The sequence below is a fragment of the Didymella exigua genome (assembly GCF_010094145.1).
Source record: "Didymella exigua CBS 183.55 unplaced genomic scaffold M421scaffold_14, whole genome shotgun sequence".
Taxonomy (NCBI): domain Eukaryota; kingdom Fungi; phylum Ascomycota; class Dothideomycetes; order Pleosporales; family Didymellaceae; genus Didymella; species Didymella exigua.
In genome coordinates this window covers 699,325-720,860 of record NW_022984788.1, presented here as the reverse complement: position 1 = coordinate 720,860, position 21,536 = coordinate 699,325, and the positions used below count along the sequence as shown (strand labels likewise).

The 21,536-nt window shown below is 52.3% G+C and overlaps 9 protein-coding genes across 9 annotated transcripts; 5 read left to right on the top strand and 4 right to left on the bottom strand.

The window, feature by feature from the left end:
- Nucleotides 1-1,793: 1,793 nt before the first annotated feature.
- M421DRAFT_101228 (uncharacterized protein) lies at nucleotides 1,794-4,955 on the bottom strand (the record flags this gene model as incomplete). The annotated part of the gene is made up of 5 exons (XM_033586615.1): nucleotides 1,794-2,023; nucleotides 2,197-3,621; nucleotides 3,739-4,070; nucleotides 4,239-4,407; nucleotides 4,898-4,955. The coding sequence occupies 5 exons, from the start codon at nucleotides 4,953-4,955 to the stop codon at nucleotides 1,794-1,796; spliced, it is 2,214 nt and encodes a 737-aa protein (XP_033448673.1).
- M421DRAFT_420965 (NAD(P)-binding protein) lies at nucleotides 4,897-6,016 on the top strand. The gene is made up of 3 exons (XM_033592665.1): nucleotides 4,897-5,112; nucleotides 5,162-5,608; nucleotides 5,661-6,016. Exons 1-3 carry the CDS (start codon nucleotides 5,052-5,054, stop codon nucleotides 5,954-5,956), a joined length of 804 nt encoding a protein of 267 aa, XP_033448672.1. The 5' UTR covers nucleotides 4,897-5,051; the 3' UTR covers nucleotides 5,957-6,016.
- On the bottom strand, nucleotides 6,005-7,736 carry M421DRAFT_63088 (amidase; the record flags this gene model as incomplete). The annotated part of the gene is made up of 3 exons (XM_033596037.1): nucleotides 6,005-6,990; nucleotides 7,024-7,652; nucleotides 7,708-7,736. 3 exons carry the CDS (start codon nucleotides 7,734-7,736, stop codon nucleotides 6,005-6,007), a joined length of 1,644 nt encoding a protein of 547 aa, XP_033448671.1.
- A 332-nt stretch (nucleotides 7,737-8,068) lies between these two features.
- Nucleotides 8,069-9,249, bottom strand: M421DRAFT_5461 (NAD(P)-binding protein; the record flags this gene model as incomplete). The annotated part of the gene is made up of 3 exons (XM_033595238.1): nucleotides 8,069-8,659; nucleotides 8,905-9,162; nucleotides 9,214-9,249. The coding sequence occupies 3 exons, from the start codon at nucleotides 9,247-9,249 to the stop codon at nucleotides 8,069-8,071; spliced, it is 885 nt and encodes a 294-aa protein (XP_033448670.1).
- A 250-nt stretch (nucleotides 9,250-9,499) lies between these two features.
- Nucleotides 9,500-10,875, top strand: M421DRAFT_420963 (polysaccharide deacetylase family protein). The gene is made up of 5 exons (XM_033592664.1): nucleotides 9,500-9,825; nucleotides 9,877-10,100; nucleotides 10,150-10,495; nucleotides 10,545-10,603; nucleotides 10,661-10,875. The coding sequence occupies exons 1-5, from the start codon at nucleotides 9,667-9,669 to the stop codon at nucleotides 10,806-10,808; spliced, it is 936 nt and encodes a 311-aa protein (XP_033448669.1). The 5' UTR covers nucleotides 9,500-9,666; the 3' UTR covers nucleotides 10,809-10,875.
- Nucleotides 10,876-11,247: 372 nt separating this feature from the next.
- M421DRAFT_160451 (uncharacterized protein) lies at nucleotides 11,248-13,027 on the top strand. Its single transcript, XM_033587669.1, has 3 exons — nucleotides 11,248-11,516; nucleotides 11,578-12,007; nucleotides 12,059-13,027. Exons 1-3 carry the CDS (start codon nucleotides 11,348-11,350, stop codon nucleotides 12,852-12,854), a joined length of 1,395 nt encoding a protein of 464 aa, XP_033448668.1. The 5' UTR covers nucleotides 11,248-11,347; the 3' UTR covers nucleotides 12,855-13,027.
- Nucleotides 13,028-15,731, top strand: M421DRAFT_160452 (acetyl-coenzyme A synthetase). The gene is made up of 4 exons (XM_033587670.1): nucleotides 13,028-13,313; nucleotides 13,368-14,270; nucleotides 14,319-15,230; nucleotides 15,285-15,731. The coding sequence occupies exons 1-4, from the start codon at nucleotides 13,200-13,202 to the stop codon at nucleotides 15,465-15,467; spliced, it is 2,112 nt and encodes a 703-aa protein (XP_033448667.1). The 5' UTR covers nucleotides 13,028-13,199; the 3' UTR covers nucleotides 15,468-15,731.
- Nucleotides 15,732-16,723: 992 nt separating this feature from the next.
- M421DRAFT_160489 (uncharacterized protein) lies at nucleotides 16,724-17,602 on the top strand. Its single transcript, XM_033587671.1, has one exon. It carries the CDS (start codon nucleotides 16,850-16,852, stop codon nucleotides 17,300-17,302), a length of 453 nt encoding a protein of 150 aa, XP_033448666.1. The 5' UTR covers nucleotides 16,724-16,849; the 3' UTR covers nucleotides 17,303-17,602.
- A 1,023-nt stretch (nucleotides 17,603-18,625) lies between these two features.
- M421DRAFT_160448 (uncharacterized protein) lies at nucleotides 18,626-21,476 on the bottom strand. Its single transcript, XM_033587668.1, has 2 exons — nucleotides 19,510-21,476; nucleotides 18,626-19,463 (listed from the first exon to the last, which is right to left on the bottom strand). The coding sequence occupies exons 1-2, from the start codon at nucleotides 21,391-21,393 to the stop codon at nucleotides 18,729-18,731; spliced, it is 2,619 nt and encodes an 872-aa protein (XP_033448665.1). The 5' UTR covers nucleotides 21,394-21,476; the 3' UTR covers nucleotides 18,626-18,728.
- Nucleotides 21,477-21,536: the final 60 nt, after the last annotated feature.

The window sequence follows — 21,536 nt, the reverse complement described above, 5'->3', positions numbered from 1 at the left end:
ACGGCAGCTGCATCGGGTTGTTTGTGGTGCAACTGGCTGCATGTCGCTGCGTCGAGATCTTCAGGTACAAAACATGTTGAGTTGCGTGCAGCCAGTTCTTCACAGTTCCACCACCCACCGGGTGGAGCGCGGAGGCGGAAGACAAATCTATGAGCGCCATGTGGTGTAGTTGGGCTTCAACTGCGGCAGCACCAACACGTATTCCAGGCTCCTTCCCCACAAACCTTCAGATCGTGTGCGATCCAGAAGGCGGTTGATTGAGTTTGCATTATCCGGAGAAGCAAAGATTGTAGCCAATTGCGTCGCGGTGCCTGACGCTGTTGAGGCGCGCTGGCTGGACTGCTCGCTACGCAAGCCACAACCAAAGTTCAACAGCCACCACGAAACGTCACCGGACAGGTACCAAAACCACGGATGCGGAACTAGAGATTGCAAAACACACCACAGCTCTATGAGTGTTGAGGAAATCCAAGTAGCAGTATGGTCTCCTGTTACGGAAGAAGACAGAAAGCCCAGCATGATCTTTTCGGACTCTAGAGCTCCCGCATAGTCAGATCAAAGCCACGACATGCCCTGCGTCTGCTAGATCTCAGCCATTGAACAAACGGCAACGCAGCCCGTTTGCTCCGACAGTATCCGCTTCAGATCGCACACCCTCCAAGTCCGAACGAATCTTTCAGTTTAGGCAACATCGCAGTCCAGATACCGAAGCGCCGATGCTACGGTACACAAGCGCTGACAACCCCAATCTCATCGTCCGTGCGTGTGCCACTCGAAGTGCTGAGAATATCAGACTCATCGTGTAACGGGAAACGCTTATCAGAAGGCCAGTGCCACCACGCACGAGGCTGCCAGCACCTCTTAAACACTTGTTTGTCGCACAGTTGTCGATCCAGCTCATCGTCTTGTGTGTACCGAGTAGGCATGTGAAGACGGACGAAGCATGGAGATGGTGACGCCGGGTCACGCGAGCGTGGAGCCGTTCGTACTACGAGATATATATGTCAGCCTGAGATCTGGACACTTTGGCTGACTATTCGCTGGGGTTGCATCGTCGTGCGAGATGTATATTCTCCGCAACGATCCTGTTCGCTCGGCAATTGTTACAGGCGTCTGTCATCGACGTCTCCTGTCCTACAAGGCGGTCGAGCGTGTAAGAAGTCCGAGTGAGTCGAGGTGCAGCTTCATGATGTCTTGGTCGTGACGCAGCGAGATACAGTCAGTGTCTGACAGGAGTAACGTCCGACCGTGCCTTGGACCCTTGAGGCGTTTTCAAGACACACCTTTTCTGACATGCCAGACGTATCTTACCTATTGTGCGCAAAGCCACAACGGTCGGAATACTCCGTAGCGATCATCTCAGACACTGACATCATTCACACAGCCCTGACCTCTGCACGGACTGAGTGTAAAGGCCGCTTGGATCAGTTGCTGCCGTATCTTTTCGCGACTCAACCGTAATCGGCGAAATTCCACCGAGTCATGCGTGGTGATCATTACATATGTGGGGTTGTAGTGTCACAGCGAATTGCGCTCGCGGCCATTTGAGGATACGTAGGATATTTTGGGGAACGCGCGTAAGCATGAGGCAAATATTTTGACCGCTTGATGTCGGATAGCCTGATGCCGCAGATCTTGCCGTCGCAGATCAGCCTGGTAAGACGCATGGTTTCTCATCAGCTTGGAGAAATCCATATTTTCGATTTTGACCTTTGACATCTCAGAACGCTTCCTGGGCATCACATTGACATTTCCTGAACACAGCTTTCATTCGTCGAGGAAGCGGGAGGGGCTCAGATCAGGGTCTTCATGTAGATCTCTAGACTCAAGCCGAGGTTTCCAACAAACTGCCACTGCGTATTGCCTTTGAAGAAGCGACTCCAGATCTTCAGAACCGCAAGGCCGAGCCCGGATGGCTCGTCTGGTACATCAGGCTCGATCCCTTCCATTTCCTCGAAGTCGACGACCGCGTATGCCTCTTTGATGATGCACCGCACCCAGTGGAGTATGCGATGCTCCGAACCTGTCACACTTCTTGTTAGTGTCGGTTTGACTGGTACAGGAATTTTTGGGTGTCGCAATTCAAGGCGATATTCAGAGTCTGGCTTGACGTTTCCTGCATTTTGATAAAGCTTTTGGATGCCATGACCACTCCCGTCGACTGGTGCTGAGAAAGGAGACAATATATACACTTACGAGATAGAGACCCCTCTTGCAGTGGGCCAGGAAGTGAACAAAGCCACTTGCCTAAGAAGATGGCGCATTCAAAGCTCGATATAGCATGCTGTACACTCCAAAAGAAAGCTTGACTCCGGGCTACTCTGTCGATGCCGAGTCTCACAGGTATGCTCAATGCATGTGTGGAGTATAGCAGGGCGGAAAGGAGGTTATCGTTGCGTTCGATATCTGGTAGCTGCGCAAGCCCAGCAGCTATGACACTGGGATCGCGGGAGTCTAGGTGTCGGTGTTGACCAATGTCTAGGGATAGTCGCACATATGCTACGACTAGCAACGCGCTTGAAGTGAACGGGATGGGGCCACTCTCATTATTTGGATCCAGTATCGACTCAGGTGTTTGTTGCCATAGCGAGGTCCAGGACCGAAGGGCACGGCTAACAGTCTGTAGCTCTGGTGTCGAGATTCTCGTACAGGGAGCTATCGGAAACGACAGCTCACGTACGACATGGATGCGCTGCAACAAAGCGTGGAGAAGGATGTAGTTGCCAATAGGACTTGGAATAGGCTGTACCGTCTCCGTACATGTGGAGCCCTGGAGTAACACAGAAAGCGCTTGTTGGAACGGCATCTGGTCCTCTTTGTCGTCGCGGCGGAGGGCTGACCACTGCGCAGCACTTGTGGCTTGCCATTGAGGCGTAGAGCAAGGCAATCGAAGGTGCAACTCGCTGCTCCAGAGGAGAGGGTGCACGTTGTAGGCGATGCTGTGCACATTAATGTAGCAAAAAGCCACAAGCTTAGTCCTCCTCGCAGACTCCAATTGAACCCAGTGATCCCACATTGCAGACCTCGAAGAAGAGCCAGCAGTGGGCACGTCTTCCTCACTGAGACCAATATCTCGAAGTGTCTGTACGAGTAAGCCTCGAAGGGAAAAGGCTTGCTGGAGCAAGTCCTTTCGCTCCCACGTTGCAAAGCCCACAAGAGTAAGGAGAGTTTTTGCCATGTCAAGTGGGCACCAGGGGCCCGTACGTCTCAGTGACGATGCGACTTCAGGGGTATACAGACTGTTCGAGCCGACAAGTCCTAATGTTAGCGGTCCGAAGTATTTCCCCTCTTGTCTCAGCCTCTCAAACACCATAGCTTTCGCCACTCGAAAAAGTCGTTCAGAGCTTCGCTTTTCAAAGCAATACTGCGCCCCGGCTGCTGCCATTGATAGTGTAAGTTCAAGCGGAGAGCATGAGGGTTTGAAGGTGGATCGATGGATGAAAGGAAAGTGGCTGTGAAAGCCACCAAAGAAGGCTGTTATGTACCGCGTGAGCGTGTGGCGTGAGGGCATCTCAAAATCTGATATTGGCGCAGGAAAACTCAACAGAAGTGCGACCAGGAAATTACGGTGTTCGTCTGTCACGTTGTAGGTTCCGTTGCGGCTGCGCTTTTCTCGAAGGTCTGGTGACAATTAGCTGAAATCTTAGAAGGAGAGGCGATCGAGTCCATTCCATTATCTGATGGACCCCTGCCGATTTTGCTGGCTGCGATGCGGAAGTTATGGAGTCATTTACGTACCATCTCCCGAATCGGAGCGCAGATGCACTTGATCATCAGCAGGTGCTGAAGGCAGCCAAGTACTGAAGGGTGTGCCTATATCCTCAGGATCGGAAGAGCGGGCTCCCTCTGGCTCGACAGAGTGCCGTCTAGACTGCATATATTGTTCTTGGGGCTGTTGCACTCCAGCTGGCAGAAAGTCAAACCCAAATTCGGGTGACCACTGCGCCGAAAGTCCCACGCCATCGATGAAATTTACAAAGTCGCGAAAATCCTGGAAGCCTTCGTCGTGAAAATCCAACGTCTGTGGTTGATCATCTGAAGTCAAGATCAGTTGTGACCCACAATTGAGGCTATCACTGTAATTTAGTATACCTTGATTTACAAGAGGAGCATGGGCATGATGCAGGGTCGGGTCAGGAGTAGGATACTCCATGCGAGGTGGGTGTACCAAATGGGAGCCGTTTCCAGGCCTGGAATCTCCTTTGTCTGTCACCCCATCGAATCCAAGTTGCTGTGACCGTGCTTGATCTTGATGTTGCGGGTGCTGAATACTTCTTGCCAAGGAAGGTGTCGAGGCTATGGCTGTAGCCTCGCCGTCATGCTGTGAGATGCGCCAGTGCCGGGTTAGGAGGTCACGACGCGTGAAAGCTGATCCACAAGAACATTTGTAGGGCTTATCTCTTGTATCTGCATGGCACGATCAGTCCCTATCGAATTGATGGAGGTACCGGGACCTCCGGTCGGCCTTGAATCTCATGATCTTGAACTTATGGAGATCCTAACACAGAGTTGAGAGCCTCGCGTTACATACTGCTAAATCCGAAGGGCTACAATGCCGTCTAGCAGGGTGCGCAGACAATGACAGTCCCTTCAGAAGTGGGGTCGATGTTCTTGGGCAGCTTACGAGTGCGGAGATGGCGAGTCAGATGTTCCGTACGTTTGAAGCCCCGAGAGCAATGACTGCAGATATGAGGATGTTTGTGCATGTGGACGTTCGCTGTTAAGCATGTTGATGTTGTGGAGGTTGGAGGCTTGTGGAGCGGGCGAGCACAGTCGGTTTTGGAGAGCCCAACTTGCCGACCCACCCTTCCTCAGCTGAAAGCCAATCGAGTCAGGACCATAGATAAGTTAGCGCCGACCCCAACCCCGCCCGAGATAACGTCTTGCTCCAACTTACTCCAACAATAGCCAGGGATCTTTTGCCGGACGAAGATCACACTGTTACCAAACGTCATGCCAATGAATTTCACTACCGAAGCTTCCAGCAATGCCTCCGCAAGCTACACCAGGCTTCTTGTAATCGACTCGGATCGTCAGTTGAGCTCGAGAGCATGGCAAATCTTCTGACCAGATTACCTGGCGTTGCCATCATCACCGGCGCTGGTGGGACAGGTAATCCGTACTCGTGTGCCTCCAAGCGTATTACTGCTAACAATTTCAGGTATTGGTGCCGCGGTCGCAAAGGGTTTCGCGCGTTCGGGCTGCACAAAAATCGCAATTACCGACATCAATTCTGACACCCTCAAGCACACCAAAGATGCTATACTGTCCATCAACTCATCGATCAAGGTGATCGATCAAGCAGGAGACATCGCAGATGAGGCATTTGTGGACTCCTTCACCGACCAAGTCACGTCGAAGTTTACAAGGCTTGATTACGCGGTCAACTGTGCCGGCGTGCTTGGAGGCAAGCCAGTCAGAGCTGTTGACATGACCATGGATGCATTCGATAGACTAAACAATATCAACTATCGAGGCTCTTGGCTCAGCTCACGAGCTCAGCTCCGGAACATGTTGAAGCAGGAGCCATTGATAGAGCAGTCCGGACAAAGAGGCTCCATAGTCAACATTGCGAGCCAGCTGGGTATCGTCGCTCGGTCCGGCGCTGGTAAGTCAAAAGTCTTTTGACTTGTAGCGCATCTGCTAACAATTCTGTACAGCTGCTTATTGCGCATCGAAATCTGCTATTATAAACATGACACGTGCAAACGCTATTGACTACTCAGATGAAGGCATCAGAGTGAACTGCGTTTGTCCAGGTGTCATCGAAACGCCGATGACGACAACATCTCCAGAAATGGTCAAGGCGTTGAAGCCAGCCATCAACATAGCGCCGATGGAAAGGATGGGAACCCCAGATGAGGTAGCTAACGCAGTGCTGTTCCTGTGCTCAACACAAGCATCGTTCATCCAGGGACATGCGCTTGTGGTAGACGGAGGTTACACAATCAACTAATTTATGTCATAAATAAACGCTCAACCGCTTTTAACAAGTCAAAGATACCTAAAGCTTTGGTGGCACCACCGTATCCTGATTGCTATTTCCACCAGTCCGTTTCCAATCGTTCGCGGTCTCCCAAGCAAAGCCGGCGTCGAGGATCTTCTGTTCTTGCCACAGGCCTGCAACTAGTTGTATTGAAACAGGCAGCATGACATTCGCATCTTCTTTGGCAGGTGCGAACCCTACAGGCAGAGCCATAGCTGGATGACCGGTAATATCGAAGATGGCTGTGTTTGTTGTAATGCCCATACTGGGCCTGAGTGCATCCATCGGCGAGTCTCCCTGTTTCCAGTCCACGTTGGCGGGTGCCACGAATGGCGTCGTCGGCATGACGATGAGATCGTACTCCTCAAACAGTTCTTCATATGCATCCCTCATCTGCTGTGCGATGTTCATCGTCTTGACGTAGAGACCAGGATAGTTTTGCATCAGGGACAAGCCGTTGATGACAGTATTCTTTGTCGATGGAAACAGCTTTCGGAACGTTTCGTTCGTCCATGGCTGGCGTGCTTCCTCGTACTTCGTCGAGAAGAGACCTCTTCTTCCATGTGCATAGCCCATCATTCCTAGTGTGCCTGCTATTCTTTGCTGGATCGTCCAGACTGCGGGTCCTTCCAAATGCAAAGGAAGTGATACTTCTCTTACAGTAGCACCTAGCTTCTCTAAAGACTTGACAGCATCGAGGACGGTGGCTTTGACATTGGCATCGACAAGGCGATGCTCGAAACCTTCTGTCAGAATGCCGATCTTCATGCCTTTGACGGAGGCCTGGAGATTTTCCGAGTATCGAGTCGAGCCGTGGAGAGGAGCGCCGAGTGTCTTATCATCAAAGTCGTCCCGTCCGCTTATAGCGTCTAAGCATAAAGCGACATCCTTCACGTTTCTTGCGATCGGGCCAGCATGATCATTGATGGAATCACCACTTGAGATTCCTGTATATGGGACCAAGCCATGTGTGGGCTTCATGCCAACGCCTGCGAGAGAGTCAACTTCATCACCGTTTTGCTTTCTCTAAAACTCACATCCGCAGAAGGACGCAGGTACTCTGATACTGCCTCCTTGGTCGGCTCCAATAGCGATGTCAACTAGGCTACCACCAACTACAGCTGAGCCACCAGAAGTACTTCCACCGGCAGAGTATCCGTGGGCATACGGATTGTGAACCGTCCCTTGCGCGCTCGTAAAAGATGATGTAGAGTTGCAAAAATTTTCGCAGATGGTCGTTCCCACGATATCCGCACCGGCCTCATATGCTCTCTTGACCACCGTGGCATCAGCTTCGGGTATCCATGCAGGGATAGCATCTGTGCCGAAGAACTGAGGCACGCCGGCAACTGCTATGTTGTCCTTTAGACAAAGACTTTTGCCACTCAGGACGCCGCCTCTGGCGTTGCCTCGAATCAAAAACTTGTGAGCCCATGCCTTTCCAAAATCTTGCTCATTCGCATCTGGACGCCGCAATTTCTCGCGAGGATATCTCTCAATATCTGGTCGAATGACATAATCTGGCAGCCGAAGGATATGTTCCGCAACGTCGTGTACTGCAGCTAAAAGTTGTCGGTAGTCACTTGATTCTTCTGGCGCTATACCCTGATCAACACCAATGTTCGCCAGTAGTAGTTCTGCCTCGCCTGCGGGGACAAGGTCCTCACTTTCAGTCCAGTCAGCCGTGTGTATGTGATTGCAAAAATATGCTTCTGACATACCTGATCGGTGAATCGAAAAAGACTGACATGGTCTGAACTGATGTGAATGATCGTTTGGTCTGTGAACATCAAACTATATGACCTGAGCATGCGCAACGATGTGCTCTGAAGATATACTGTGCCTAGCGTAGATAGTGTTACGTTTCCGTAACCAATCGCGCATGCATCGCGCGAGTGGGTCGGTCGCTGCTTACCGGACCGAGCTCCAACTGACTCCAACAGGATCTTGCCTAAGTCAATTTGTGGATACCACGACCCGCACGACTCATCTCTCATGATGCTTGTAAGGGAATGGAATTTCTCCAGCCATTGTTGGTTCGGTCGCTGTACTGCATGGTCGGTCAGGAGACCTTGCCCATGTCTATTGTGCTATCTGTATCACCAGCCGACCTTTCATCGACTTGTGCAGATACTTATCAACCAGGCTGGGGATCTGGTCAAACCCCAAGATTGTCAAATGAGAAGCAATCCTGTTCTCAGCCACGACCTTGAACATGAGCTCTGCTTCTTCCGCGCTTGAGACGTAGCTGCCTTTAATAACAAGCTCTCTGAATACCATGGCCTCGGAGTCGAACTGCCATTTGTCCTTAGGTAGACCCAGTGGTACCATGACACCTTTGTTACCCAGCTGCTGCAAACTCCATGCGTTTGCCGCAATTGAGTCAGTACAAACCACGACGCCACCAAGTCCTTCTCCCAAAGTAAAATCGAGTATCTGGTCGTCTGCGTCGCTCGCTGTGGAGTCAATAACAAGATCAGGCTTCAGATGCTCCGCCACCTCTAAAGCCAAGTGTCGACCTTCTTCCCTGTTATCGATGGCTACGGTACGGAAGCCCATGGCTTTGGCAAATTGAACTGCAAGGTGTCCGACACCCCCGATACCGACGATAGCGATGGCCTCACCACTCTTGACCTCTCGCCTTAATTTTCCTAGTGCACCCCACGCGGTTGCCTGTCCTTCATTAGCTTTGAACGAGAAAGATATCAGCATCAAGCAATACGCACTCCGGCACACATCAAAGGGGCTCCTTGCTCGAATGAGACTCCTTCAGGTAGATGTACAGTAGTCTCGGGGTCAGCTAACATGTACTCCGCGAAGGCTCCGTCATGTTTGAAGCCAGCCATCTGCCGCCTTTCGCAGAATCGAGGATCAGTGCGCGTGCGACTTGACCGTCTCATGTGCTGTTGACATCCTACACACTGCCGACATGCATTCTTGAAGTTCAGAACGCCAACGCGGTCGCCGACATTCCAGCTGCCCTGTACTTGCGCGCCAACTTGCACGATTTTGCCAGCCGGTTCATGGGAGGGGATCATAGGCAGGCTTGCTGGAAACTGCCCCTGCAAAACCTGTAGGTCTGAATGACAGAAGCCAGCAGCATACACCTGCACAAGGAGGTCATTCTCGCCACATATTGGTTTTGGCGTCTCGCAGAGCTGGTACGGCTTATCGAACTGCAATCAAGGTCAGCAGGACCTTCATATCGCGTCAATGACGTGTCACACCTCGACAATCTGCGCAGCCTTCATTTGAGCAGCCATAATGATCGAAAATGTGAGCAGAATGATGTACTCAAGGCGTGCGACGATGCCATCTCAGATATGATGCCTGCTCTTGTCAAATGCGCGTTACGTGAACGTGTCGAGTGCAGAGCCGAATTCTGCCGTTCTCGGTTGGGCAGTTGGAGTAAGTTGGGACGGCTGGGAAAGTTGGGGTCAAGATAGCAGCCAAGGCAAATGTGGAGAAACAGCCGCTAGTTTCGTAATGACGCCTCAATCGCCCGAACAACACCAAAAACAGACTTCCCCGCAACTGCTTGATAACTCAATTTGTATTGCCAAAGATAATAAGAGGGGGAAGTTCCGTCGCAGCCGCGGATTCCACGAGTCCATTCCCCGCCCATCGCGATTTTCCTCTACCCATCTTGTACCTGCTTCGTAACATCTTAAATTTTCACAATGGGCAAGAAGCGCGTACTCATTTCCTACGGTGTGGATGTCGATGCAGTTGCGGGATGGCTGGGTTCATATGGCGGCGAAGACAGCACCAGTGACATCAGCAGAGGAATATTCGCTGGTACAATTGGGACGCAGCGTCTTTTGAAGCTGTTCAAGAAAGTATGCGCAACCTACGAGCACCGCGGAATTATCGTATCTGACTTGAAATAGTACGACATGAAGACTACATGGTTCATTCCTGGCCACAGTCTTGAGACATTCCCAGAGGATATGGCCGCAGTACGAGATGCTGGTCACGAAATTGGGTTGCATGGCTACAGTCACGAGAACCCTGTTGACATGACAATTGATCAACAGCGAGACATCTTGGATAAGACGTATCGCATGCTGACAGACTTTGCTGGGAAGCCGCCGAGAGGCAGCGTTGCCCCATGGTGAGTCATCACTTGTGAAGACGTTAGAACCTCAGCTCAAATATTCTAGGTGGGAGACCAGCCGCGAGGGTGCAGAATTGCTACTCTCGTATGGTATTGAGTATGATCACAGCATGAGCCATCACGATTGCCAGGCCTACTATCTGAGAACGGATGACTCCTGGACCAAGATCGACTACAGCAAGAAAGCAAAAGAGTGGATGAAGCCATTGGTCAAGGGTCAAGATACGGGCCTAGTCGAAATTCCGGCAAACTGGTACCTGGACGATCTGCCACCTCATATGTTCATCAAAGGCGCACCGAACAGTCATGGATTTGTCAACGCACGGGATACTGAGGACTTATGGCGCGATCATTTCGATTACTTCTACAGAGAACATGACGAGTTCATCTTTGTAAGGCTTCAGTTCCACACCATTTGGCCTCTGCTAACGAACACTCTAGCCCATCACTATCCACCCAGACGTTTCTGGCAGACCGCATCTTTTGCTGATGCACGAGAGGTGAGCAATCTTTGTTCAAAGATGGGATAATTATCTATGGTTCTGACTTGCGTACAGATTGATCGAGCATTTTAAGAAGCATGAGGGTGTCGAGTTCGTCACGATGGAACAGATTGCGGATGAGTTCAAGAAGAAGAACTCGCCACCTGAAGGAGCCTTGATGCCAGCAGAAGCCGGCTTGAAACTGAAAGAAGCCCCATTGTAGATGACATAAATAGCATCCACTTTGAACCACATCTCGTGTGCTAAATTATGGTAGCATATTACAGGAGCGCACGACGTGAGAATTTCCAAAGGGGCTGCTTCGACAACCTACAAGGCTCCTGTGTGTAGTGCTGAGGCTAGCGAGTGCCTGTTCTGAACATGTTTACAGCCGTGGCTGCGTCAATGCATACTAATTTGTCTCAGGTATCATGTTGCTAGGTTGACGCTGCTAACCGGGAGCCCCTGCCAGATCGGCATACTCCTTGCCGTGATTTTCGCCTTCAAGACCGGGGTGTCCGTCGGGATAATTCCAACCCTGACTCCTGTCCATTTGGAGTCGTATCTCTACCCCGAATTAATGGGTCTGGTGGGTCCAACGCCCATTCCCCCAGATTGTCCGATAACGCGCGTGGCTATCAGAGAACGTGCGTGGGCTGTATCTGCGTTGAACCACTGTGATGGATATATAGTCCACCACTAACATCTGAACTGATCATCCTTCATCATCGCCCCATCAACTTTCTTCTTTACTTGCCCATCATGTCCAACGAGAAGCATGAAGACATCATCGAGCCGACCCAGAGCAGCACCGACAGCATCAACATAGAGAAGGCCAATCTCGAAGATGGTGAAGTCTTTAAGACAGGAGAAGGGCTTGTCGACTTCCGAACCGTCTCATGGATCCACACATCGGTCATCTTCTTGAAGCGTAAGTGCATCGAAATCGACATTTCCAATTACTTCGCCATGCTGACCACAGCGTCATACAGTCATCTTTGCGACTGGCGTTCTCACTATTCCGTCAGCCATGTTCACTCTCGGAGCCCTTCCAGGTGCCATCAACGTGCTTGGATGGCAGTTTCTGAACACTTGGTGTGCCCTCGTCCAGGGGCAATTCAAGGCCAACCATCCTGGCTGCCACAGTATCGCGGACATGGGCCAGCTCGTCGGCGGAAGAGTCGTCAAGGAAATCACCGGTATCCTGTTCCTGGTCGCTTTCATCATCGTCGGTGCCTCTGGCATGGTAGGTGTATCCACGGCGCTAAACGCTCTGTCGAACCATTCTCTGTGCACGAACTATTTCTCCATTATCGCGGCGCTTATGGTTGGAATATGTGCCAGTGTTCGGAGGTTCGAGAAGCTGACGTGGATCACCTGGGCTGGATTCGCATCAGTTTTCATCGCTGTGTTCATCGTCGTGTGAGTACCTCTAACCGCGATATTGCGAGACGTTTTACTGACTTGTCACAGTGTCGGAGTGACCACACTTGATCGTCCAGCCGCAGCGCCTCAGACTGGAGATTATGAATTCGGATACTATGTCATCGCTAGTCCGACTTTTGCAGCTGGGATCACTGCTGCTGCCACGATATTCTGCTCCGGGGCTGGTACATCTGCCTTTTTGCCAGTCATGTCCGAGATGAAGAACCCCAAGGAATACTCCAAGGCTGTTAATGTGTGTATGGGCCTGGTCACAGCCGCATACCTCTCGTTCAGTCTTGTAGTCTACAAGTACTGTGGTAAGTGGGTTGCGTCTCCCTCTCTTGGTAGTGCGGGCCCCACGGTCAAGAAGATCGCGTACGGCATAGGTTTGATCGGCCTTTGCGTCAGCGGTGCACTCTACGTCCACGTCAGTGCGAAGTATGTCTTTGTCCGCATACTACGCAAGTCGAGGCATCTGCAAGCCAACACCGCTGTCCATTGGGGAACATGGTTCGGCTGTGTAGCGAGCATGAGCATCATCAGCTTCCTGATCGCCTCAGGAGTGCCAATTTTCAACTATCTGCTCTCGTTGGCAGGCAGCATTGCGTTTGCTCCCTTGGCTTTAGGGCTTCCTGGTTGGCTTTGGCTCTTCGATCACGCCAATTATTGGCGTGGCAACTTGTGGCAGAAGACCTTGTACGGACTGCACATCATTCTTATATTTATTTCGGCTTTTATGACAGTCGGTGGTACGTATGGAGTCATTGTGCAGATCATGGACGCGTACAAAGACGGGTCCATTGATTCGGCTTTCTCCTGCGCGGACAACAGCAACTCGTTGTGAGCGGCTGGCTCGATCGCAACTTCCCTTTCGGCATTCGGAACTGTTCCGTCACCCCACGGGGCACCGACTTCCCCAGTTCATCTCATCATTTCGGCGGACATCGGACCGTGCGATCTACATTGACATACTCATGTGAAATTGACGAAATAATATTCAATCAATCAGCCAGCAGTTGTCCACATTTGTGTATCTTATTGCTATCTCTCTTTGACGCCTTGACTTGCCGAAAAATATATCCGAGCGGCATCCCCGCAGAGCGATTGCTGAGTTAATAACAACCTCGATAACACGTCCACATCGTGAACAAGTCGACTCGAGAGGAAAGGCATTCCTTAACACTCACAAATGGCATGTGAAATTCCAACCCCGCGGAAGCTATGGCAGCATCCGAACCCAGAGTCCACGGCGATGTGGAAGTTCATGCAGTCAGCCAACCAGAAGCGAGGACTGGACATGCAGGTACGTTTACAAACCCCAGCCACAGAAAGCTTTCGACAGATATTAATTTTCCAGACCTTCTGTGAGCTTTACGACTGGAGTGTAGGCTCCAACCGCACCGACTTCTGGGAAGACATGTGGACCACCAGCGGTTTGGTCTACGAAGGAAGTTACAGTAAAGTCGTCGACACCTCGCTACCCATGGATAGTATACCGCAATGGTTCGAAGGCACGCGACTTAACTTCGCTGAGAACATTCTATACTCAGCCTCGCCTACCGATCCTTCCAGGTGCACTACAGAGCATAAAGAAGACGCCAAAATCGCCCTGACAGAAGTCCGTGAGGGCAATACAGAAGTCCGTCACCTGTCATGGGGTGAGCTTAGGCGAAAGGTTGCTCTACTTGCCAATGCGCTGCGCGCAAAGGGCATCAAGAAGGGCGACAGGGTTGCCGTCGTTGCTAGTACGAGCTTCGACACATTCATCACCTTCATGGCGATCGTGAGCGTTGGAGGGCTCTTCAGTTCCAGTAGCACGGATATGGGCACCAAGGGTATCTTGGAACGACTCTTGCAGATCAAGCCTGCGTACGTCTTTATTGACGGTTGGGCTGTGTACAATGGCAAGACGATGGATCTGCGCCCGAAGATCAAAGAGATAGTTGAAGGTCTGAAGGGAGTGGCTGAGTTGAAGGAGATTGTCACTCAACCCCGATTCCCCGGAAAGCCAGCTACTCTGCAGGATTTGCCTCGCACCGCAACCCTCGAAGATTTCGTCAAGGCTGCGAAGGGAAATGAGGTCTTAACGTTCGAGAGGGTTGCTTTCAGAGATCCATTCCTGATTGTGTACTCCAGTGGTACCACGGGCGTGCCTAAATGCATCGTGCACTCCACAGGTGGCGTGCTGATCAGTGTTACGAAAGAGGGGAAGCTGCATCGTGAGATGAGTCCTGATAATGTAGTGTTGCAGTACACGACGGTACGATACCGAGATCTGGTCCCAGAGATACGAACTGATCATTGATAGACTGGCTGGATCATGTACCTTGTTTCCGTACAGTGCTGTCTCTTCGGCAGTCGTTCCGTACTGTACGACGGATCGCCTTTCATCCCATCAGCACAGAAATTCCTCTCCATCCTCGAAGAACAGCGCGTCACTGATTTCGGCACATCGCCTCGCTTCCTCCAGGAGCTCCAGAAGCGCGACATCGTTCCAAAGAACCTATTCGGTCTCTCCGCTCTGCGTTCCGTATGCACGACGGGTATGGTGCTGTCAGACTCGCAGTTCGAGTGGTTCTACGACACCGGCTTCCCTTCCACCGTTCATCTGCGCAACATATCCGGCGGCACCGACCTCGCAGGCTGCTTCGGTATCGAGAACCCACTCGAGCCCGTCTACGCAGGAGGCTGTCAAGGCCCTTGTCTAGGCACTAAATTGGAAGTCTACGACAGCCTCATCGAAGAAGGCCCTGGCGCTGCCATACCGCACGGCGAGCCAGGCGAGCTAGTCGCAACGGCATCGTTCCCCAACCAGCCGATCTTTTTCTGGGGCGATGAGAGCGGCGAGCGGTACCAGAACGCGTACTATACGCGCTTCCCCCACGTCTGGACGCACGGGGACTTCATCCAGATCCATCCTACAACCGGCCAAGTCTTGTTCCTGGGCCGCGCAGATGGTGTGTTGAATCCGTCTGGTGTACGCTTCGGCTCTGCCGAGATCTACTCGGTGATCGAGACGTACTTCCCGGAAGTCGCCGATAGCATATGCGTTGGGCAGCGGCGTCCGCAGGACCACGACGAGAATGTGATGCTATTCTTGAAGATGAACGATGTATTCGCGTACAGTGAGGATCTGGTAAAGCGCGTCAAGGATAAAATCGCGAGCGAGCGGAGTCGACGCCACGTGCCGAGATATGTGTTTCAGACGTGGGATATACCGGTATGTGTTCACGCGCGGGATGCCATCTCGGAGACAGATACTAATGTTTCGCAGACGACGGTCAATTTGAAGAAGGTGGAGTTGCCGGTCAAGCAGATCGTGTCGGGCAAGATCATAAAGCCTAGCGGCACCCTGGCGAACCCAGAGAGTTTGAAGTACTACGAGCAGTTCGCGAAGGACGAGATGCTGCAGGCTGAGAATGCAGGTGGTGCATCGAAGCTCAAGAGTAAACTCTAGAATCCCGCATAATGAACTGCTCACAGCCTCGAGTGCGCAATTGCCCATATGCGCTTGGTGGGAGACGTGGGAAGAGTGACCGGATCTCGCAGCTTCTTCGTATCACGATGCCTCGCAGGCAGGCGCAAAATCGCTGTTGCCGCAATTCATCTGCTGCACAACACGCGTGCTTCTCCTATCTTGAGCATATCTTGAGCATAGCCTGCAGTGCCACTGACTCGTTTGCCTCGAAATCAGCTCTCTGCGTTACCGTAGGCCAATTGAAGCGACAGAGGATTTGCAACGCCCGAGTCCCTCGATCTTCCATTGTGCGCCCCCCTCGCTTGTCTCAATAGCCTCTTGCTTCGTAAGCCTTTCGCGCCCCAACACACAATGCTCCACAATTGCTCGACCCCTCCAGAGGAACCAAGACTCCTCCGGGCCCGCAATTTTGTTTTCTGGAATGGGTGCGTGAACTGTTCCACCCGCTCAATGCTCCACCGCGCCACGTACAGCGTGCTGACGCCCAGTATGAGAAAATTTGCGCAGTCAAAACCTACAATGTGAAGTTGTCTTAACGCTCTTGCGGGTCAAATACACACCGCACACAGTCTCGTAGCCGGCAATTGCATCCCAGTGGCGCCCCATTGACCCTGGCAGAAGCCCGTAGATCACCTGGCCCACCGCGGCCCAGATACTATGGTACCGCACCCTGTTGCAGAGGCTTTCTCGCCGCTCCAAGGATCTCAGTAATGTGCTCATGGCGGTGACGTCCCGTGGTTCGCGGTGACAGGAGACGTGGAAGTGTTGTGGTGGAAGATTCTTTGGCTCCTTCCAGCCCCGTTTCTTCGTATCTGTGATTCAACGGCTGAGGGATCCTGGATGTGCTCGGTTGGAATGGGTGGTCTGATGGGAGGACTAGTTGCTTACCGTAGAATCGTATGTGGGTGAGCATGAGAGGAAAAACTGGCTGGTCTGATCAGTCCCTCATCACATGAATACAAATCCATTTTCTGCGAAGAAACCATAAAACATTATGACAATGAACAACTACACCGTGAATTGTAAGTACTTGTGATGCCTTGAGCACCTCTGGAGATAGTTGGAGTGTGCACTCACCTTCCTCTCGCTGCTTGATTTTGCGATGCATGTTCGTCCTGTTGCGAACGAAAAGCTAACGCATTGCAGCATGTCCCACCTTCACCGCTGGCGGACAGTCAAACGTCCCCGCATATAAAGATGAACAAGACGTATGTAAACATCTCGCTACTGCTCTTTTTTCTGCTAACACCACAAAGCGGATCACCAGCTGGTACAGGACGTTCCTTGCCGACCCCATCGACAGTCTCGGGAGGGTGGAATCGGTCAAAAGTTCCCCCAGCTACGCCATAGCGGCGCTCGATATGCTCTCTTTAAGCATTCAGGGCGGGGTGGAGAGACTCCAGCTCTTCGACCACGTGCTGCGGCTCGGGTACTCGAGCTGGCCGATCACGCCCGAAGAGGTCACGGCCTGGGGCGCTGCGGTGCTTAGGTGCGAGGACTTGTTCTCACTCTACAAGCGGTCTCCGGAGGATGGGTGCTATCCGCTTCCCAACTGTCCCGTGGAGTATGTGGGTGAGAGGGGAGGGGTATCTCTGCCCACCCCCGAACCGTCTCCCGAGCCTGCTGGTGCCACAACTCCGCCGCAAAAGCAGCTGAAGAGGAAGCGCGGGCGCCCTACCGGCGCGAAGGACGTGATGAAGCGTGCGCGTCGTGGCGAGTGCGTGGGCTTGTCCGGTGCGGAGAGGAGCCGTCGCTCGAGGCATGGCCCTACGTCCATGCAGCGAAAGGAGGAGAAAGAGCTGCAACAGCAATAGTAAACACCTCCTGCTTAGCTTAGTTTCTCCCTTTCCCGTTCTTCTTCTTCATCATCATCATCATCATCTTCTTCTTCTTCTTTTTTCCGTTTAGGTATGTCGCTTGGATGCGGATTTCCCTCATGGTGGCCATCGTCTCTGACCCTGCTCCAGAATACCATGAAAGCCAGGAAGGCCAGCAGGATAGCGATCATTGTTGGCGCAGCGGGGTGGCGCATGGTGTTTTCTTGCTTTCTTTATCTTACTCTTGCTTTCTTTATTCTGCTTTTACAGTTTATTGAGATCCTGAGGGATTCGGTACTGCGAACAGTTAGTCTTTGTTATGTACATGATGGTTTGTTGTTTTCGCAGTTGTCAGCAGCTCGTGATGGATGCATAGGTTGTCTTCAATCGAGTTTTTGCATTTTTCACAATTATTCCCTTTGGGGAGTATTACTTACCCACTGATGTCTCTCTCCTAAGCCTGCTGTAGCAAACGCTATCTGTGCCGATCAATATTGTGATAAGATCTGATAATAATATTTGCGGTGTGGAGGTTTCTGTGCGCAACAACCGTGGTCGAGGTTGCGCGACTCGGCTATTCTTGCCGCCCATCTCGCGTACATTTGCAATACATTGGCCCTTCGTGGCAGCGATGTCACTTATACAAACAGCACATAGGTTTGTTTTGCTATCACAAGTGTCGTTGAAGGCCTCCGCGACCAGCTATTGTCTCTATCATAAAGGTTCTCCGACTGCTCCGGTACCCGAAAAGACTCCACTGCTCAGACTGGGTATGGTAGAACAGGTATGGTAGAACAGGCTAAACAGAAATATGTGCTGAAGTCAGGAGAGAGTACGAGAGATCTCCACAACCAGATACAATCTCCGTTACGCATGTCCTACACCTACTATAATACCACTCAATGCTTCACTTCTCGAACCCAACATAGCAGAGCAGCAGACGTTCGCTAGCCTCATGAGAGAGTACCGGAGACCTCCAGGCTCCACAAAGCGCCACACATCTCTGTATTCGAACACTCTCCTGTGTGCGTCTGTCTTCGATTTTCGATTCGTATTTGCCGCCACTGCAGCACCAACCTCGTCAGACAACATCCGGGATACCACATCAGCGCTGTCCCGCTGCATATAACCAGCTCAGCGCAGTCGAAACAGAGACAGACCACATTCTCCACCGCCGCACCCACACCGCTGCAAGATGCAGGACCCCATCGGTGCATGCATCGCTCTCCCAGCCTATCTGTTTGTCTGCACAGCGCACACCGCCGTGCTAATGTTCATCACTGCGATGCTCGCCAGCACATTGAGTCTGGCAACGACGCGGTACAAGCGCGGCACGATACCGCTGCAGACAACACAGTAACAGATATGATAGTAGCGGTGTACATAGACACGGGAATGCAACCATAACACGCTAAAGCGCCGATTAGTACTCGTCTCTCTTGCTCTCCCACTCCAGGCGCTCGGCCAGCTGCTCCCACATCGGCTCCGCGCCCACTCTACCCACGCTCCTCAGGCCCGCGGTGATGAACGGCAGAAGGCGCGCGACTTCTTTGTCGACGGTGCGCAGCGCTTCGGTGAAGCTACGGCCTACAGGGCGCCGCGCAGCTCGGTTTGCAGTCGCATCGTCATCCACCTCTGCGTCGTCATCTGTATCCGAGAGCTGGACCTGCTCCAGCAAAGGCGCGCTGCTCTTCCTCCGTGGTGCAGAGGGTCGGGCGCGTTCGATCTTCCCGCCGTCTAGCTCGGTGGCTGTTTTCGCGAGTAAAACGCACAGGTCCAGCATCTCCACGACAGCTTTGTGTATCGGTCTCAGATCTTCCGATAGCAGCGCGCGCTCCTGCAGCTTTGCCACATACCTAACGTGGATATCCGCCATCTGGTCGATGTCCTCTGCTTTCTGCATCGCGGACGCCATATCTGCGGTCGTGAATGCGACAATGGTTTCGGTGTAGTACGAGCGCAGGATGTCGACAAACCAGGTGAGGCGGTGATGAAGTTTGTAGATCAGATGTGCGTCGGGGGAAGGTTTGTGAGCTCGACTAGGGCGGGCGCGTTGGAGGAGGTATTTTGCGCGGTAGGATTGCAGAAGAGCGGTGTAAAATTGTTGGTAGATAGGTATTGCGGAGCGCTGTATGATGTTGAGGATGGACCAGTGAAGCTCAGGAATCATCAGTCACGAATCGATGTGGGAGTTGAAGACTTACAGAGTAATCGACAGATACAGCAGCAAGGCCCTTGACAGACCGGCCGTGGTCTTTGGTTTTAGATGAGCGCACTACGATCTTTTCCGCATCTGACACTGGGAGCACGTCGCTGTAGATGCTCCGCGCGAGCTCGGTCAACATGTAGCGGTCGCTCCAGCCGCGGTGTCCAGAATCCATGCGCTCGAAGACTGTATTCGCGAAGCTCTCGAACACAGCACCATTGCTGCTTAGGTAGAGTATCTCGAAGATGGAGAGAATGCGCATGAGGCCTTGTGTTTCGAAAAGGTGTGTCCGTAGAGAGGCAGACGCTAACGAGTACTTGCTTCGAATCCATCTTTCGAAGCCAGCGTCGAACAGTTCAGGGAAAGGAGAGAGCGGAACATCATCAGAGGTTCCAAACACAGACTCATGATCGAGAGCTGGTTCGGAGCCAGCTTCGTTCGACAGTGTATGACCGTATCCGAGCTCCTTGAGGAAGATGACACTTTTGCCGGTGTTGAAGATTTTCATTGCTGCGGGTTGCAGGAAAGAAGGCGACCGCAGCAGATTCTGCGCATCTCGGCGTAGCACGTAACGATCGTGCCACATCGAGGCAACATCGCTTCCTGAGTCGTTCTGGAAGACGAAGAATGTCTCGTCGTTGGCTCCCAATCCGCCATTCTCCATCCACCGCCTGATTGGCTTTAGGTACATCCGCAGGCAGTCGAAAAGCATTGTTGAGAAAAAGTCAAAACTAGACTTCTGGAGCGTCATCTGTGCAAGTGTGGTTTGGCTGAAAAGCTCTTCCAGATGACTGAAAGGGTTTACGAGTAGCCGTGGCTCGACGTCTGAGACGATCTGTGAAAGACGGAGTATCTGCTCTGACTCGGCTCGAACATCGTTGTGTAACGTGAGGAGGCTCACAGCTATTGGTGACCCTGGAACCAGATAGCGCCGCTGCAGCTGCGAGAGTCGGGCATTGTAGTCCGAGAGGCGGTCACGCGTAGCAGCTTCGAAAGTCTGAACAAGTGGCAGAGTTGAGGGTCTCCGTGTCCATTGCCTCAGTCGAAGCACGTCTTTACCGATGCTTGCAAGTTGGGACAGAATATGGTCGACGGTCGCTGGCATGGCGTGGCTCACTTTGAAGCGTGCGTTGACACGCACAGTGCTTCGCTCCCTGTCCATAGTAAACAGACTGGTCTCCAGTCCAGCAAGCATGAACAAGGTCTCCCTAATCGTTTGAAGTTCAGTGACTTCGGTCTTGGAGCCGTCTTCCATCGTAGGGGAGCGCCAGAGCTGTGCTGCTTCGACATCTTGCACGAGCGCATCACTGGATACGTCAATGCATGATTCCGGATCGTACGTGTTATCCTCATCAGCGCTTGTCGCGGGCGTGGAGTCTTGCTTCTGCTGCTTCTTCTGCTTTGATGGAGTCTGCTCGTCACCAGATGACTCGGCATAGTCAATGTCCTTCCAAATGTCCTCGTCACTGTATGGATCCTCTTCCAGTATCTCGTTCCAGGTGAGCTGAGGCGGTGGGGTTGGTGGCCTCAGAAGGTCCAGTGCCTCAACGCGAGTGTTCTCCAGTGGTCGGTCAGATAGTTGCAGTAGCAAGGAAAGATACTCAGGCTTGAATTTATCAGTGATGCCCTCCAGCTCCTGCAGCCTCAGCTGCAATGCATCGGCCAGATCATCGCGATTCTTGACTCGACATTTTTCGTCCAAACCAGTGAAGTTGTTTCTGATATCAAACTGGTTCGTTCGAGCATACTGGTGTCCGCGCAGGCCGCGTGTTGCAAGCTCTCTGGCGCGTTTGTAGGCTTCCTTGTTGGTAGCAGGGTCGAACTGCACAATCGACTGCACGAGCTCATCCGTGAGGCCCGCTAGCTTCGCATTCTGGGCCATGTCGACGCGATCTCTCGCCAGAGCACATCAGGACAATGCCTGCACGCCTCCAGAATGACTACTCGACGTTGGTCGACTGCGGCGGTGGGCTTGTCGTTGCACGCGTGGGCTTGACGCCCTTGCTGCCGGGCTCCACTTTCCGT